Genomic DNA, 17,912 nt, shown 5'->3' with positions numbered 1-17,912 from the left:
TTCTCCAGGAGAGGCCACAGATGGTGAAAGGCCCTTTGTGCCACTGAGGCTACAAAGCTGGATCCAGGAGAATCCCCAAGCACCTTTGGCCGATCATCTGGATATGTCCCAGGTAAACGTGCCCATTATGATCAATCTATCTTCCATAAGCCCCCTGCCTGCCACACAGACACATCCATAGCCATCATATACACGCGCACACAGCACAGCGGAACTCAGCCCTCACCTCTGTGCGCAGTTTCTGGTTCTCTTCCTCCAGCCCTTTTAGCTTTTGCTGAAGGACATCATATTGGAAACACTGCTGCAAAGAGAGGGCAGATTCGTTCCTTCGCAACCTGTCGGGGAAGAGATGAGGCCATGAGAGGCGCAGAGCAGAGGACAGCACACTTGCCTATGCTGGGAATGGCTCACTTTGTGCAAGAATGTATGTATTTTGTTTTCTTTATAAGCCATGTAACCTGTTCCCCCAATTCGTAGTTTTCCTTGGCGAATGACCCATGTATACACGTTTTGAATAAAGTGTGATTTCAGATACGTGACCACCAGCCTCATCTTTCGGGAGGGGATGGTTCTCACTCTGTTCGGTTCCCCGACACCTATGACTGCTCGGTCCCCGGAATTAGCGCTTCGTTTCCAGAGAGAGGGACTCAATTCTGCCTGGAAGCCATGCCCTCTGATCTGGAAACTACTCCCAGGTGGATTCGGCCTAGCTGCAGCTTGGCCAAGTCATCTGTGGAGCGGCATTGAAGGGCTGAAAGGCACTCTGTACATGCTTGAAGGAAATCCATTGTACCCTACACCCAAGGGCTTTGTATCCTGGAACACAGCACAGATGTTGACTGGAAGCGAGCACTGAATTTAGGCCAGGAACATCCAAGCTCAAATCCTTGCTCAACCATGAAACCCACTGGACAGCCTTAGGGCAGTCACCTCCTCTCATCACAGCCCATCTCACACACAGGGCTGCTGTCAGAATAAAATGGGGGGTAAGTTCCCTGATCACCCCATAGGCAAGGCAGCAGACAGATGCAATAAAGAGACAGAAAAGACCAACATTCATGGTCAACTGGGCTGGAACTCATGCACCAGCAGGGAGCCCAGTGCCAATCGGAACCCTGAAAGTTGCTACTGGATGCAGCCATTTTGTTTAGCCAACACGTGCAGCCAATTTTAGTTTCGCCTACACACGCTTCGTATAGGAGCAGGGATTCAAATGCTGTGGTGCCTCCTCGCTTTCCTTTTTGAAGTTTTTAACATGCAAAGACCCAAACATGGATTATTGGGGCTGAGGGCACAAGAGACATGGAGTGGCTGCAGGAGCCAAGCAAGTATTATTAATTATTATTTACATTTCTATGCCCCCCCGTAGCTGAAGCTCTCCGGGTAGTTTACAGAAGTTCAAACATTAAACTACATATAACTAAATACAACTTTGAGGAAATAGAGGAAGTAGAGGAAATGCATGCAGACTTTCTTCAGCCTCCTTGTCCAACCCTAATTCTCTGCTCCTTCAGGCTTACCCCCAGAAGAAGCAACTGTTCCCTAGCCAAAGTTTTAAACGGCCTCTGCTGAGCCTCATACATATCAAGAGATATGGGATGGCAGCAGCTAGGAGACACCTCAAAACGTGCCCCACAGTTACTTCATTTTGACCTCCTGCTCAATATATCCTGAGGCACCAATTCAGCCACTGGATCAGTTTGCAGCCTAGCTATAGGACCAGCATTCCACAGGTTTCTCTCCTCTCACTCTTCCCCGTTCCCACTGAGATTTCATCGCATGGGGCATGGCATCGGGAGGGAGTGGACAGTCAACGCTGATCGTTTAAAGGACTGGACAGGAGGGTGACCATACATTCTGTATGACTGATGTGTACAGAAAGCATCCATACCCTCTTCCCCACACAGATACTCACGGGGTGGAGATGGCGGAGGCCGGCTCGCTCTCCTCGGTGCTGTTGGTGTAGAGATGCAGAAGGTCATCTCGCATTGATATCTCATGTCGCAGCTGCGCTATCTTGCAGGGAGAAGAGGCAAAAGGGTTCCGTGAAAAAAACAGGAAGCTCAACATAAGCCTGTGCCTGGACATCACACATTCTAACCTGAAAGCCTTGCCCCTTAACTCCAGATCTAGTAGGGGTACTCTGTAGTTATTCAACAGGAAAGAAAAAGGAAACTCTGCACATACTCAGAGGCCCCTCTCCTGTTTTACTTTACTATTATAAACAGAACCCTTTAGCCTCTTCTCCCACTCACCCCTGCCTGTGGCTTGCCTCCCCCACACTCTACCTTCCTTTGGGGTAGGCACTTTGGGGTAGTGCTTTGGAGGTGTGAAGGTTTAAGGCCTACAGAGGAAAAGGAAAAAATGGTCAGGCTTAGAGGTATGGAATTTTCTGTTGGGAGGGGGTAACCCTGAGAGGAGTAGTTTCATTTCTCTGGCTAAATTTCAGTTTCATTTCTCTAGTTAATTTTCATTTCTTCAGATTTGAAACAGTACTTCCAGTTTTGGGGGAGGAGGGTATAGAAAGAGAGACACAGCCAGAGCGTGAAGTAGGATCAGGAAGAAGCAGCCTAGATGAGTCTAAGGAAAGCAAGGGTAAAGGAACTTGTTTTTTGCAACTTTTATTTTATTTTAAGGCCTTTTGTCTCACTCAGCTCTATTGTGCAAATACCTTTAGTTGTGATTGCTTGCTTTAATTTATCAGTAAACTGTTGTGGTTAAACCCTGTGTCTAGTGTATCAATCCCCCTACGTCTACAGCCTAAACCCCACGTTACCAAGAAGAGGAAGTTTAAAAGAAGGAAGGTGGGACTCTTAAGGAGGCAAGAGATCCTTAAGGAGTTGCTCAGGGAGTCCAGGTCACAAGGGGAACCCTTGACATGGGGCAGTGCTTTCATTTCAATGTGAAAAATAAGGAGTCGGGAGAAAGAAAACCTATAGGGAGATAAGCAGGAGGCTTACTCTAAACATTGGACACCTTCTCTCTCCCCACCGCATGCTTTGTATGTGATTGCGGCAGACCAGAGTTTAATTTTTAAACAAATTGGTCTGCCAACCACGAGGTCTAGTTTGGCCTTTAGTATGAGGTGGATATGTTAGAAAAAGAGACTCCATAACCGGTTGGTGCCTCAGTCACGTAAGAACCCGAGTGGCGGGAAAAATGTAGGCAGAGCAAAAAGGGAACCATACTGACGCGCTCATGACTAATGGCTTGGTAAGCTGATACTGACTGTTTATTGGCTATTGACTTGGTAAGCTGATGTACTGACTGTTTCATTGGTTACTGGCAAGAACAATAGAAGTGATATGGTATAAAAGGCTTTTGCACACGTGTCTCGGGGTCCAGACTGCTCTGCACCCGTTTTGCAAAACGTTCAATAAAATAGTGTTGGATCCACTGCTGCCTGCCTGGCATCCTTTTCTTCTAAACCGAAAGCAAGAACTTTTTATCTAACAATTTGGTGCCGTGACTCGGATCCTGCTTTGGGGCGCGTCCCCTTCGCGCTGAGCAGAGGGGCCGCGGAGGAGGAGTGGCCACAGGCGGTTGTTTTACACTGCCTTCTCCTCATGACGGTGACGGCAAAGGCGCTTGGGGACCAACGCCAGAGAGAGAGGGAGACGTGATCACTCCTTTTTGGCACCGGCAGTGGATCAATAGGCAGCTGGACGCGGCTGCAGGTGGGACAGAGGAGGCCTTGGGGTAAGTGAAACAGCTTACTTTAGGGGATACACGCGGGACGGTGGTACGTTTGTGATTGTGTGAGACGCCTACGGGCGAAGCGAGTGAGGAGCCCCGATCTGCATTTCCCTACCCTGGTGACGGGCTGGGTCAGAGGAGGGCGAAGCGTGAGAATTGTTGGTTGAAATCCCCACCATCATGGACGGGTCCCAATCCAGGCCTACAGGAGAGTCCCATACGCCTTTAGAGTGTTGTTTGCGCAACTAGTTACATTTTAAGCAAGATTATGGAACTAAAATGACGAAGGATCGACTTGTCCTTCTTTGCGCCCGGGAATGGCCGGTATTAGAACACAAATGGCCACCCGAGGGGTCTTTTGACCCAACCCTGGTATCTGCTGGGCGTATAATAGTAACACAGAGGGGAAGTTGGGATCAGTTCCCCTATATTGATTCATGGGCAACTTGCGTACCCCTCGGCGGCAGGCCCGCCCCATGGGTAGTTAAATGTATGTCCTTGGCCCTCCCTGTGATAACTGAGAAAAAAATTGACGAGGAAGGTAACACCTAGGGTGGTAGCTATGGCCCCTGAGGATCCGTTGCTTCCTCCTCCCTACGGGACGGCTGTCGGGAGGGGACCACGCCCGCCCCAGCCTCCATTTCCCCCAAGGGAGCCTGCCCAAGAGTTGCAACCGTTAAAAATTCCCGAGATTGGGTCTATGACTGAGTTCGAGGACACTCTCCAAGATCGTTTGGACACCCTCGAGAAAGATTTTAAAGAGATGAAGGGTGCTTGGGGGCCTCGAACCCAGGAAAAGGCGCCTGATAAAGAGGGGGAAACCAAAGGAGGGCCTAATTACAATTTACGAAAGGACCCTCAGCCACCAGTGAAATTGACCTTCCCTATTAGAGAGGTCCCCGATCCTACCGCCCAACACCCTCAGGGGACGACGTTTGTTTATGTCCCCTTTACGACGTCTGATCTGTACAATTGGAAACAGTTCAATCCTCCCTTTGAGGAGGACCCCGGTCCATTGTTGTCCTTAAGAGAAAATGTGAGGCTCACACACAATCCTACCTGGGACGACACACAGATGTTGTTAAACACTTGCTTCCTTAGTCAGAAACCGACTATGCTTGCTGGCGCGCACGCCAAGCTTAGGGAGGAGCTCCCCCTTGCGACCGAAGATGAGATAGCAGCGGTGTTGCCTTTAAGACAGCCTGATCGGAGACTAGCCACCGCTGCACAAAGGCAGCGTATTTTCGGAGACTAGCCACCGCTGCACAAAGGCAGCGCATGCCGTATTTTCAGCTCATTTTAGCAGGCATGAGACAAGCCGCGCGGAGGGCCCCCAATTTGCAAAAAGTTCTGACTTTAAAACAAGACAAAAACGAGCCTCCTGCCGTGTTCCTCTGAAGGCTAAGGGAAGCCTTCGCCAAGTATACTGATGTTGACTTGAATGACCCAAATAATTTAAGGATTCTCACGACTCAGTTCGTGGGAAATAGTTGCCAAGACATCAGAAAGAAGTTGCAGAAGGTTGAGAAAGGATTGGCGGCTGACCTAAGTGTTTTACTAGAGGTAGTTCAGAAAGTTTATGAAAGACAAGAGGCAAGCAAAACTCCTCGCTGTAGTTCTCAGGCCAGAGCAAGGAGGGGTTAAGAAGGGTGGAAAGGGGAACAGAAAAGGGCCTCCCTTAGGAAAAGATCAGTGCCTTCTGTAAAAAGATTGGACACTGGAAGCGAGACTGTGAAGCCCTAAAACAGAAAGAGAAAGAAAGTAGAGGGGAAGATCAAAGAGTATTGTATGAACAAGAGATTAGGACAGACAGGGGCCCGGCCCCGTCTTGGCCGTCTCCGAGGCAAGAGGGGACCCCATGGTCAAAATTAAAGTTGGGGGCCGCTCCTATGATGCCCTTGTAGATACAGGGGCCGCCTTGTCCATCCTCCCCCTTAGCAGGCCACCAACGGGAAGTGGGGGATCTACCACCATAATGGGGGTTGAGGGAAGGGCAACCCAAGTGCCCCTTTCTTATCCCTTTCTCACCAAGGTTAGGAAAACACACCTAAAACACGAGTTTGTCTGTACCCCCTCCAGTCCGGTGGCATTGTTAAGAAGGGACTTATTGACTAAGCAGCCAGCAAGCAGTAAAGGCTCCCCCTCTTTTGGATTCTCCTGATGGAAGCAGGGAGTCTATTGCAAAGGTCTCAAGCAAACTGGGCTCCGTCAGCCATTCCAGCTCTTCTGCTGACATTGGGGCCAACAACTTCCATGGCAACTACGCCTTTGAGGGCATTGGTGATGAAGACCTCTAGGGGCCCTGCCCTGACGCAACTCTGTGAGGTGTAAAATCTCCTCCTGGGTGGATCTCCATTGCCTCAACCCCAGCCAGCTGCCCACCCTCTTGTCTACATGGATGGGGAGACGGCGCGACCGCTATATGAGGCGCTGCAAAAAGATAAATTAAATAAATGAAAATGGACTAAAAAGAAATAAATAAGTCTTTCCTCAGTCTCAAAGCTGCCCTTGTGTCGCCACCTGCCCTGGCCATACCAAATCCAAGTCGATATCGCCACACTGCTGCTGACAATACAGGGCACAAGTAGACCGGGGCTCCCAGATCATGATTGCCTCGAAGTACTAGACCTAGACACCAAAGGCCGGCCAGATCTTGAAGATGAACCAATAGAGGGAGCCGAAAATCTGTTTGCAGACGGGTCTAGTTACATGTTAGATGGAAAGCGTTACACAGGAGCGGCTGTCGTTACCCAAGACGAGAGTGTACACGAAAAACGACTGCCTCCTCATTTCTCCGCCCAATCCGCTAAGTTGGTAGCCTTAACAAGAGCCCTGCAGGCAGGCAAAGGGAAGCGAGTACACCGACAGCAAAAACGCCTTTGCCGTTGTGCATGCTCACAGGCAACTGTAGAAGGAGAGGGGATTCCTTACAGCAAATGGATCCCCGGTAGCCAATGGCGGCTTAATAGTGGACCTTCTAGATGCCCTCCAACTACCCTTGCAAGTAGCTGTTATCCACGTCCGAGCCCATGGAAGGGAGAGAGAAGAAAAGTGGAAGCGGGGAAATCAAAGGGCAGATGAGGCCGCAAAGAGAGCAGCCAAGGAAGGAATCCAAGGGACATTCCTTGTCTTACCCAGAAGGGAAGAGCGCCTCACATACTCCCCCTCTGAGTTGCAAATGGCACAAGAACACAAAGTGAGTCCCCGCGACGATGAATGGATCCAGATGACGGATGGAAGGCTGCTTCTCCCGCAGACCCTGCAGGGAGCTACCCTAGAACAAGTGCATCATTCTCTTAGACACCCTGGGGCATCAGCCATGATGGACTATTGCAAGAGGCTATTTGTCTCTCCTGGCCTAACTGTACGCGCCCATCGACTAGCCGCAACCTGCGAGGTCTGCCAGAAAACTAACTCCCCCAGGGCACCCCCTCCACCAAAAGGAGGGCGACCATGGGCGTACTATCCCTTCCAGAGGGTACAGATTGATTTTGCTGAAATGCCACCGTGTAGGGGTTACAGGTATTTGCTTGTAATAGTGTGTCAAATGACGGGGTGGGTAGAAGCGTTCCCATGCAGAAACTGTCAAGCAAAAACTGTAGTTGCTAAGTTGTTACAGGAGGTGGTGCCCTGGTTCTCCTTGCCTGAAGTTATAGAATCCGACCAGGGCTCACATTTCACCTCAGCTGTTACGCAAAGGTTGGCACGAGCCCTGGGGGTAGAGTGGCACTTACACTGCCCCTGGAGACCCCAGGCGAGTGGGCAGGTTGAAAGAACCAATCAGAGTCTCAAGGAGACTCTAACCAAGTTCCAGCAAGGGGTAAGGCTCACTTGGGTTGAGGCTCTGTCAATAGCCCTGACAAAGTTTCGAAAAATGCCAAGAAAAGACATAAAGCTGTCCCCCTCTGAGCTAATGTTTGGATTCCCGCCTCGGGTACACTGCAGAAAGAGGGAGGAGGTCAAATGGGAGATGGGAGATCAAATGTTAAGGGGCCAGTTGACTTCTCTACAGTCTGTTCTTTCACAGCTACGAGCCTACTCTGTCCCGTTCCAGAGATTGCCACTGGATGCCCCCATCCATCTCTTCCAACCGGGAGATGAAGTATTGCTGAAAAAGTAAAATAAAGAAGCTTTAAAGGAAGGGTGGGAAGGGCCCTACCTAGTGGGACCAACCAGCCATTCATGTATAAAACTTGTAGGTTCTAGCAAATAGACACATTGCAGTCGATTGGAGCCATTTAGACGACCCCTGCCTCCTCCTGTCACCCGGAGAGAACAGGAGGACACGGGCAACGGTCCTCTGCTCCCTGGCACCCCACCAGAAGCTGCCAGGGACACAGGCGAAGAAGCCATCCAGGAGCCACAATCGCCTCTTGCTTATAAATCTCAGCACCTAAGAAAGGCCAGGATCCGACTCAATCGGGCTTGATAACACAACCACTATTGTTAAAATGAAGTGGCTATGGATCCTGATGTTGCTCTCCTGCATAACAGCCGGGGCAACAAGGAACTGTTGCCAAGAAAATGGGCACTGGGGAGAGGCATTCTATAGGTCCTCTTTGGGAGCGGAGTACTGTAAGTCCAAGAAATCCACCACTTGTAATGGGATAGGCGTTTATGAAGTACAATTGATTAAGCCACTTTACACTGGTGAAAAGAGATGCACTCTACCAGTAGGTAGCACAGTTTGCCTCCGCAGAGGGGAGCTACCAGAACCAGGGAGTGTGAGGACTATTCCTCAATGGGGGTTAGGTGAGTGGAGCCCATCGCGGGCTCACCAAACCGTCAATCAGCTAATACGGAAGGCAAAAGAAAAAGAAGGTAAACTAATCCCCGTCAAAAGAGACCCTCGACCACCTGCGTCTCCCAAACCACCTTTGGTGCAAATTCCTGAGGTGGAAAAGCGTCCCTGGAAAGCCAGACTAGGGATCCCAATAACAAAAGAGACTGATAATGTGTGGTTAGAATGGGTAAAGTATACCGCCAAGTCCTTAAAAAAGTCTGACTGTTTTGTTTGTGCCGCAGGAAGATCGGTAGCGAGAGTGATGCCTTTTCCTCTGGGGTGAGACACTCCTTCCCTCCTCATCTGTGTGATCCGCTTGTTCCAACACCCTGATGCGTGGGGAGAAGAGGAGTGCCAGACTCTCAATAAACTATACCCGTGATGCTGTAAAGGGATTGGCTGAGCAACTAGATGCCACTAGCCAAATGGCCTGGGAAAATCGGCGTGTTCTTGATATGATGTTAGCAGAAAAAGGAGGGGTATGTGTTATGCTAGGTGGGCGATGTTGCACCTTCATCCCTAACAACACTGCTCCAGACGGCACAGTAACAAGGGCCTTGCGGGGCCTCACCGCCTTATCCGAGGAGTTAGCTGAGAATTCAGAAATTAACAGCCCCGTGACCGCCTGGTTAGAGAGATGGTTTGAAAAATAGAAGCACCTAGTGGCCTCAATCCTTATCTCACTTGTAGTGATGGTAAGAGTTTCAGTATTACTTAGTTGTTGCATTATCCCCTGCGTCAGAGGCTAATCCCAGCGATTAATTGAAACCGCTCTGTCAAAACAGATGCTCTTGCTTTATTGTACCAATAAAGAGACTCCGCTTTAAAATGCTTTAAGACGTGAGTAAAGACTTAAAGGAGGGAATTGTTAGAAAAAGAGACTCCATAACCGGTTGGCGCCTCAGTCACGTAAGAACCCGAGTGGCGGGAAAAATGTAGGCGGAGCAAAAAGGGAACCATACTGACGCGCTCATGACTAATGGCTTGGTAAGCTGATACTGACTGTTTATTGGCTATTGACTTGGTAAGCTGATGTACTGACTGTTTCATTGGTTACTGGCAAGAACAATAGAAGTGATATGGTATAAAAGGCTTTTGCACACGTGTCTCGGGGTCCAGACTGCTCTGCACCCGTTTTGCAAAACGTTCAAAAAAATAGTGTTGGATCCACTGCTGCCTGCCTGGCATCCTTTTCTTCTAAACCAAAAGCAAGAACTTTTTATCTAACAGATATTATCAAGTTTTTGCCAGAGAGGGGAGTAAGAAAACAATGAATTGAAAAGTGACCACGTGAGTGATGAAGGCCACCTTTTTACTAGTGGTAGGAATAGCAAAGGCACCTTTGTATGACATACACAGAGAGACTTTGAGCTTTTCTACATGAGGCATTTGTTGTCTGCTCATTGTTCTCTACTCTCAGGGTTCTTTAGATGACTTTGTGACCCTCCCGTTTTGTTTCTGTTTATAAACAGCACTTTCTGCGAGAGTTTTTTTTAAAGCAGGGGAAATGGGGTATTATTTCTGATGGCAAAATAATGTGTAAGTATTGGATCTCCTTGGATCTCAATTCAGCGAGGAAAGCAAAAGCAGATTCCATGGTTTAACAGCCGCAAGTAGAGAAAAGCCCATACTTCGCCCCCAGTAGTTGGATAACCTTAGAAGTGGTTTGGTGCAGTACACAGAACGTCAGACAAGGGGTATGGAGGGAGACCCATGTTCAAATCCTCACTCAGCCATGAAGCTTGCTGGGTGAACTTAGGCCAGTCACCCTCTGCGACTAACCTACCTCACAGGGTTATTGCGGGGATGAAATTGGAGGTGTGGAGGCACAGAGAGCCTTGCAGACTGCCCTGAGCTCCTTGGAGAAGCTCTGGGATTGAAATGGAAACAACTACATCAGAGAGGCTCTAAGTAACCTTAAAAGATCATCCAGCTACTCCTCTCATCTCACAAGTGAGCCACCCTAAAATAACCCAGTGAAATGTTCGTCCAACGTCTCCTAAAAAGACTTCCAATGTCTCTAACCTGGCCCCGTTCCGGGAGTCAACCACTCAACACTGCCAGAAAATTCTTCCCAGTGTCCAACAAAACCCTCTTTAGTTTCTCCCCTAAGACATAGCTCACCTCCTCCTTTGCCAGTTCAAGTTGTTCTTCCAAGAGTTCGTTGCGTTCTGACAGACTCCGGTTCTGCTTCAGCAACGATTGCCCAATGCGGGCCGCTAACTCCAGGTCGTGCTCCTTCTGCCGGGAAGGGGAAAACACAGGAGCAATAATGAGGCCAACTTGATCCCTTCCCCTCACACCTCCTACTTGCCCCACTCCCCCACCGTCTGCCCAAACTTGCTCTTGATTCTGCAACACCCACCAGCCGTTTATCCCCTTTCCTGCCCACACCTGCTCCAAACCGAGACCCTCCCCAAGGAATCTTTCCTGGCCGCCAACAGCCCGAAGGATTGATTGCCTGGAAACCAGGAACTGCCATCACTTCCACTACTCCTTGTACAGTATTTGGCACAGTGCTTGAACGCAACCAATTGCAAATAGCAGCAATGGGAGGATACCTCTTCCAGCAAGCTGGTGACTGCATCTATGTCATGGTACGTCTTGGTGATCCTGCCAACCCGTTCGGAGCAAAGCACTACGGGAAAGAGGGAGAGAATGACACTTATGTGTTGCACAAGGTAGTATACCCTGCACCAAAAAGAGTCAAACCAAAAGTAACCAAATTCCTACACAAAGAAAATATTAACTCTGTGGTCTGAATAAACTATGCTTATTAAACACATCTGCAGGCGTTCTCCTAGTATAATTTATTCTAATGTCTGGGAAGAGGCTATGGAAATTCTGCAGAGCACACACAGGTGACAGATCTCAGCACACAATTGAAAATCATATATTTCTAGCCATGAGGGCTAGACGCTTGCTGATTTTAAAACACAGGCGCACGCAAGCGGAGTTCTTCTGACTGTTGAATTCTGCAGCCAATAATAAATTCAGTAGCTTTTCCGTGCTTGTGTAGAATATATCTTTAATTTATTCCAAGGGTGCTAGAGAAAAAAAACTCCCCCAAGTTCAGCATAAAGACATTTATTGAGCAATTAACTGATGCCGCATTATTGACTGATAATGTTTGTGAGAGCCAAGCATCCTGATCATATTATATCACTACAGTGCCAGTTGCATTAGCTACCTGTTTGGTTCCAAGCTCAATTTAAAGCGCTAGGTTTTTAACCTTTAAAGCTTTGAATGTTTGGGGACCATCTGCACTGGTTAGGCCTCATCTGGAGTACTGTGTCCAGTTCTGGGCACCACACTTTAAGAGGGATGCAGACAAGCTGGAGAGGGTTCAGAGGAGGGCAACTAAGATGATCAGGGGACTGGAAACAAAGCCCTGTGAGGAGAGACTGAGAGAACTGGGCCTGTTTAGCCTTGAGAAGAGAAGATGGAGAGGAGATAGGGTAGCGCTCTTCAAGGACTTGAAAGGCTGTCACAGAAAGGAAGGCCAGGACCTCTTCTCGATCGTCCCAGAGTGCAGGACATGGAATAATGGTCTCATGTTACAGGAAGCCAGATTCCATCTAAACATCACGAAAAATGTCCTGACCGTTAGAGCAATATGACAATGGAACCAATGACCTAAGGAGGTGTGGGCTCTCCCACACTGGAGGCATTCAAGATGAGGCTGGACAGCCATCTGTCAGGGATGCTCTGACTTGGATTCCTGCACTGAGCAGGGGGTTGGACACGATGGTCTTGTAGGCCCCTTCCAACCCTACAATTCTACGATTCTATGAACCTGCCCAAGTCCTGAGATCAGCCTCAGGAGCGCTAAGGTCCACCAGACTGGCAGATACCAGAGAGAGGGTCTTTTTAGTGGTGGCCCCTCATATGTGGAATTTTCTCTCTAGAGAAGTATATATGACAGTGACCTCATCTGTATCTGCCTTTATGTGGACCTTTAAAACTTCTCTGTTTCACTCAGCTTTTCATTAATTTCTTATGCATGCTGGTTGTTAGCCACTGCTACTGATCTTATTTTGTCTGATGTTAATTAAACTTAAACTATTGTTTGGGCTTTAAACGTTTGTGAACTGCTTTGGGAGGCTTTCTTGCCTGGAAAAGTGGGGCAAATAATAATTATCTTGTCTGTTCTGCAGTACTATATGTTGGCTCACTTAAGGTGCCAGACATCCAAGTTGGGCTCTGCCAAGGTGATGTGATGGTTTCAGGTTTCAGTGCCCTCTAGGACCACTGGGAAGAAAGGAGCAGACAACTGGAGACCCTCCATTTTTGAAAATATAAAATCCAGCTGTTAACTCAAAACTGTCTCCATCCTGGGTGAACCAGACAGGTTCCTCGGTTGGTGAAAAACAGAATTTTACAATGTCAGCTACGCAGGACAGAATGCTAATTCAATTCAAACGTTGCTCTCTTTTGCACTCCCATATCCCACATTAACAAATACTCACAAACAACACACACTGAAAAGGTTTAAAGGTGCTTTTAGTATCATGTGTGAAAACGTTCCGCTCTAGCTTCTGAGCCAAGCTGAAGGCGTAAATTAAATTCACTAAATTTGGTTCCTGGCAGGGATAAACAACGCTTCATTCTGGATGCAGACACACATCAGTCGAAGGAAAAGCAGCTCGTCTCAGACCGGAAAAGAGGAAATGGAAATACACAGCCAAGCCGAAATGGGATTGAGAGAGACATTTCTGGTGCCCAAACAAGCTGCTTCCTGCAGTCAATCTTGCCCTGTTTAGCCCGTCTCCAAGGGCAGCTGTCAGTTCCAATCAACCCTGCCTCCCTTTCTCCCCCCCGCCATTCCTTGTGCCCAAGGCTCCTTAACTGAGAATCCACTTGCCTCAGGATCTTTCTTTACAGGGGAAAACAATGCCATCTAATGAGGTGCAGGAACAATTCAGCCAGCTCTTTTATATGCTTGTCAAAGAGAAGAAAAATAAATATTGCCCTGATGAATTCTGGTGTGCTGGATGGGACTCCTGAAGGTTTTATCAAGCACCAGTATCACAACTCCCCAAGTCCTGGCTCAACCCATTTTCCAAAATTTTTAGGACATAGCAAGTTGAAATCCCAGCTTGCTCTGCCGTTCATAAAACATTTTAAAAAAGAAAAAAAGACACCGCTCAAGGTCACACATGTTGCTGTAGGTAGATTAGGAGTAATGGTACAAAAGCCTTCAAGGCTGGCCTAGCTAGCACAGAACTGCATTGACTGCCACGATTTCAAGCAGGGGTCGTTCCTAGCTCTACCTGAAGCTGCCAGGAATTGAACCCAGGGTCCTCCTGAATGCAGAGTGTGTGCTGTACCTCAGAGTGACAGCCTTTCTCCCAGGGGAGAAGGCTGTAAATACTTGTCTCTAATTTTTCATTTTGTTCAAGCATAGTATGCAGGGGAGAGAGAAAAAACAATACTCCAAATTCCGCTGGGCCAAAATGAGACCTCAGATCAGAAAGAGCTTTGGCCTTGAACCCTGTGTGGGCTTGGCCTTTTGCCCCTGTGACTGTTCCGGAATTTCGCACTGCTAATGCTCTGAAACTCCTGTTCAATTTCCAGATGAAACAGAGGAAGTAGCAGTGGAGGCTGGTGACTGCAATGTCAGTGGAGTGGTGAACCCACTCCAAGTTTCAGTCAGAACCAGTCAAAATTCTAAAGGAGCTATTCAAGGTGCTTCACACCCCACTGACACTGGAGCTACCAGCCACCACTGGGAAGTAGAGATATGTTTCTGCAAGGGGACACCCGGGAACCAGGACGCCTGGGTTTCATTCAGAGCTATGACTCCAAATCAGGTCTTCTGCTTGCCTGTTTATCACCCCCTCCCTGATGATGGAGGCCAGGGCATGTTGCAGGATTAGCAAATGTTCTTTATTGCCCTGCGGTGCTGAGCTAAATCTATCTACTCCCAGACGCTACTGTGTGATGTGCAAGAAGTAGGTTAGCAAGAGACTATCAGAAACGACATCAAATCCCATTATGCTCAGAGGCGGATGTTATGCAAGGGAGTCAGGCCACACCAAAGCGGCTATGGCCGCTGTTCCTGGAGGCCAAGAGAACATCCCGTCCTTTTCCACCCAATTGCCATTTCAACAAGCTAGCTAATCCCATCCCCCTTTCCAGGCTGTGTGCCGACTGGCACGTCTGCACTGTGGGAGGACACCATGGTGGTCCTGCAGTCGGCATGCCTACCCACCCCTCTCACTCCACAGGGGACCCCTCTGGCATCTCATCATCCAACCGAACCATAATTGGAAATAATTAGTGTGAATTCCGACAGAGGACAACCCAGCCGCACAAGCTCCATTTACCCAGCTCTTCTGTGCATAGCCTCCGTCCCATGGACAGCCCTCCTACCACCCCCTTTGCCTGTGCTCCACAAACTCAGAAGACAATGAGGTGTGGAAGATCAACCTTGTAGGGTTCAGACAGGGTTAACACATTCAGTTTTGGGGTCTGGAGAGATGCAGGGGAACAGAGGCTGCTCCCCTCAATACACAGCAGACAGCCTCTGTTTCAAAGCAGGTCAGTAATTCCAGCCTGCCTTATAGGGGTGGTGTGAGGATTTTATGTATTAATTTGTTATATTTCTATATCTCACAATAGCCAAAGCTAAAGATTACTACCAATAACGCATATGCAACACCATTGAAGTCAGTGGAAATTCCAAAATAAAAGCCTTTAGGAACATGTTATCAATATATTCCACCACCACCACCACCACCACCCTCCATCCTTATAAAGCCCATTGGAGAAGCTAGTTTACACATCACAGCCACCGGAGAGGGCCCATTTCAAATCATTCCTGGTGATAGTTCTTGCCATATGGTGTGTGATTCACTAAACGTATCGGGCAATTTTCATGATTTACTTGCAATTACTTCTAAAATGTTATACCCTTCTTAAACTCTTAAGGTTTTATGGCTTTTGACAACAAGTCCCCCTAAGATGGCTTTCCACAATATTGGCATTACAAGGCACGCTTTCTGGACTATTTGCAGGGGCATGGCGAAGGAGAGAGAGAGAGAATGAGAGAGAGTCCTGATGCTCAAGGATAAACATGTTGGCAATACACAAAAGCCATAGATCACATGATCCCACTTTGCAGCACCAAAAAGAAAAAGTGGCTTCATCACAAACAAATACAGAATTTGGAGCAATTGTGAGGGGCGGGCAGACTTCAGGCTTGTGCAATCTACTTTGATTTTTCACTAACCCTGAAGGGCAAAACAGGGGCTCAGAAAGGGAGACACTCAACTAAGGAACAAGTTACCTCCAGACACATGATCAGACCAGGAACTTGTTTTCAGTACCAGAACTGGAGCTTTCACACGTATTGTTTCACATACATTGTTTTTAAACACTTCATCAAGGCCTGAATTCAAGTGAGTTGGACAATGAAATCCTTGCAGCCATGGCAGGAACACAGCTTGTACACAGCCATGGAGCTTAAGGGACTACCAGATGGACAAGTCCAAGTCTGGTCTCTCAATGAAGAATCCCCTACACATCAGTCTCACCCTGCCCTGCCCTGCCCTGCCCTGCCCTGCCCTGCCCTGCCCTGCCCCGCCCCGCCCCGCCCCACCCCACCCCACCCCACCCCACCCCACCCCACCCCACCCCACCGCCAGGTTCACACCAAATAATCCATACTACAGCACCAGGTAACACTACTTATTTCAAGGAAGCCAGACCACATTCAATAGCCCCAAGGAATGCAAAGCAAACCAAAAATCTCCAAATCAAATCCAGGGTTAGCAACCTGGAGGGAAATTACTGCCCCACCGCCATATAAAATGGCATTAAATTAGATCCTAAAGCGTGAAGCAAAACACAGCTACAGAGTCTACCCTAAAATTGTTTCCATTTCACCAATCTTCCCGTCTTTCAGTGCAAGAGTCCACAGATATCTCAGAAGGAAGATAACCTTCTTTAGTCCTAAATGTAAGCGCTTGATCACTGTAAATGAAACAAGGGGCAGCTATTGGAAAGTAAACAGCTGGGGAGAAGGGTATATAGAATCCCTGACCCCTTTTGCAGCCAGACAGTCAACCTCAAGTATAAGTCATTAAGGGTGCAACCCTATGCATGTTTAGACAGAAAAAAGTCCAGTATGGCTGGCTGGGGATTGCTGTGAATTGTAGGGCTTTTTTCTGTTTAAACATGCATAGGATTGCACCCTAGGCATCCTACTCAGACACAAAAGCTTGAAGGAAGAGGAGGAAAACAGGGAACAGGGAACCGAATTGATTAGACTGGTGGATAATACAGATGCTACAGGTGTGAGCTCATTGGCTGATCCCACGAAAATGAAGTTTTAAACTACCCCAGTATGTTTTTGTTTGTTTTTAATTAAATGCATGCTGTTTTTTGTAAATGTGTATTCTGCTCTTCTATAGGGATGGCCAAAGCCGCTGATAAAAAAGCAGAGCAACCAGTTTTACAGCTATATATACAACCAAATTAAAATAAAGAATCCAACTAAAAAACCCTAAGAATGATATAGACAGCTGGGGTAGTTTGGTCTATCTGTGTGGGCTCCCTCTCCTGGCTGTTAAAGAACATTGGAATACCTACCAAACAATGAAGTACCTTCAGACAAACTACCCCAAGACGACTACACAGCCGCTCGCCTCTCACCTGTGGCAAGCAAAAACTGATTCCCAGGCAAGCAATGAAGCTTAACCCAATTTGGTTCTCTCTTTTAGGCCACCATTGATTAACCTTGGGCAAGCAGATTAGTAACAAAAAGATTATGGACTAGTAACTTTTCAGAGTTATTTGCAAGGCTGTCCTTCCTGCCTAGGGACCACATAATTATTAGGAAGTCTACCTTATTACAGAACATTCCTGTGGATCAAAAAGGACATTCCCCAGTTCATTAAAAGTTCAATAATCAAGAGGCAAGTTCACATGAGTGTGCTCAGCATTCAGTGACTAAAATGTCATCAAGCCATGACACTGCATGTATGAATAAACATCACAGTCGGAGTTTCTCCATCACCCGGCATCACCTCATCCCCAAGTTTTTTTGATGGAAGCAGTTACGTGTCCAGATGTGCTGGACTACAACTCCCATCACCCCAGTCAATAGTCATGCTGTCTCAAGATGATGGGAGGTGTAGTCCAACACATCTGGAGAGTGCCAGGCTGGGAAAAACTGGCCTAAACTGTCAGGCCTTGGTCCCTTCCTCTCTAGGCACTGCCAATAAATAGAAATGAATCCTTTCTCTTTCTTTCTCTCTCTCTCTCTCTCTCTTTCACACACACACACACACACACACTAAATGAAGAAAACAATGTTTGCAAGGAATTGTCAGGTTTTACGGAGTTCCATTTCCAGCTTCCTTTTGGTGGGGCAGGGCAAGAGAAAGAACTGGGAACCAAGACTGAAGAAACTCGGAAGGTCATCCGG

The 17,912-nt window shown here is 47.9% G+C and overlaps 2 protein-coding genes across 3 annotated transcripts in view; one reads left to right on the top strand and one right to left on the bottom strand.

Moving 5' to 3' along the window:
- The window catches only part of LOC146341056 (trafficking kinesin-binding protein 1-like), a 43,359-nt gene that overhangs the window by 24,241 nt on the left and 1,206 nt on the right, over window positions 1–17,912 (bottom strand). The window contains exons 2-5 of the mRNA XM_084804653.1: window positions 11,041–11,117; window positions 10,604–10,720; window positions 1,916–2,016; window positions 227–335 (exon numbers count right to left, since the gene is read on the bottom strand). Of these exons, the coding sequence (XP_084660779.1) occupies window positions 227–335; window positions 1,916–2,016; window positions 10,604–10,720; window positions 11,041–11,117 (404 nt within the window). The remainder of the gene's footprint in view (window positions 1–226; window positions 336–1,915; window positions 2,017–10,603; window positions 10,721–11,040; window positions 11,118–17,912) is intronic.
- The window catches only part of LOC146341054 (uncharacterized), a 104,187-nt gene continuing 88,789 nt past the window's right edge, over window positions 2,515–17,912 (top strand). For both annotated transcript variants that reach the window (XR_014783818.1, XM_084804652.1), the window contains exon 1: window positions 2,515–2,595. Coding sequence is in view for 1 of the 2 variants with exons in the window: in XM_084804652.1 (XP_084660778.1) it covers window positions 2,575–2,595 (21 nt within the window). In the remaining variant the exon portion in view is untranslated. The remainder of the gene's footprint in view (window positions 2,596–17,912) is intronic.

The sequence above is a fragment of the Heloderma suspectum genome, chromosome 6, assembly GCF_057233095.1.
Source record: "Heloderma suspectum isolate Gila_16-S chromosome 6, 16-S_ref, whole genome shotgun sequence".
Taxonomy (NCBI): domain Eukaryota; kingdom Metazoa; phylum Chordata; class Lepidosauria; order Squamata; family Helodermatidae; genus Heloderma; species Heloderma suspectum.
Note: the sequence above shows the minus strand (reverse complement) of the source record. Positions and strands in the feature narration are given on the sequence as shown.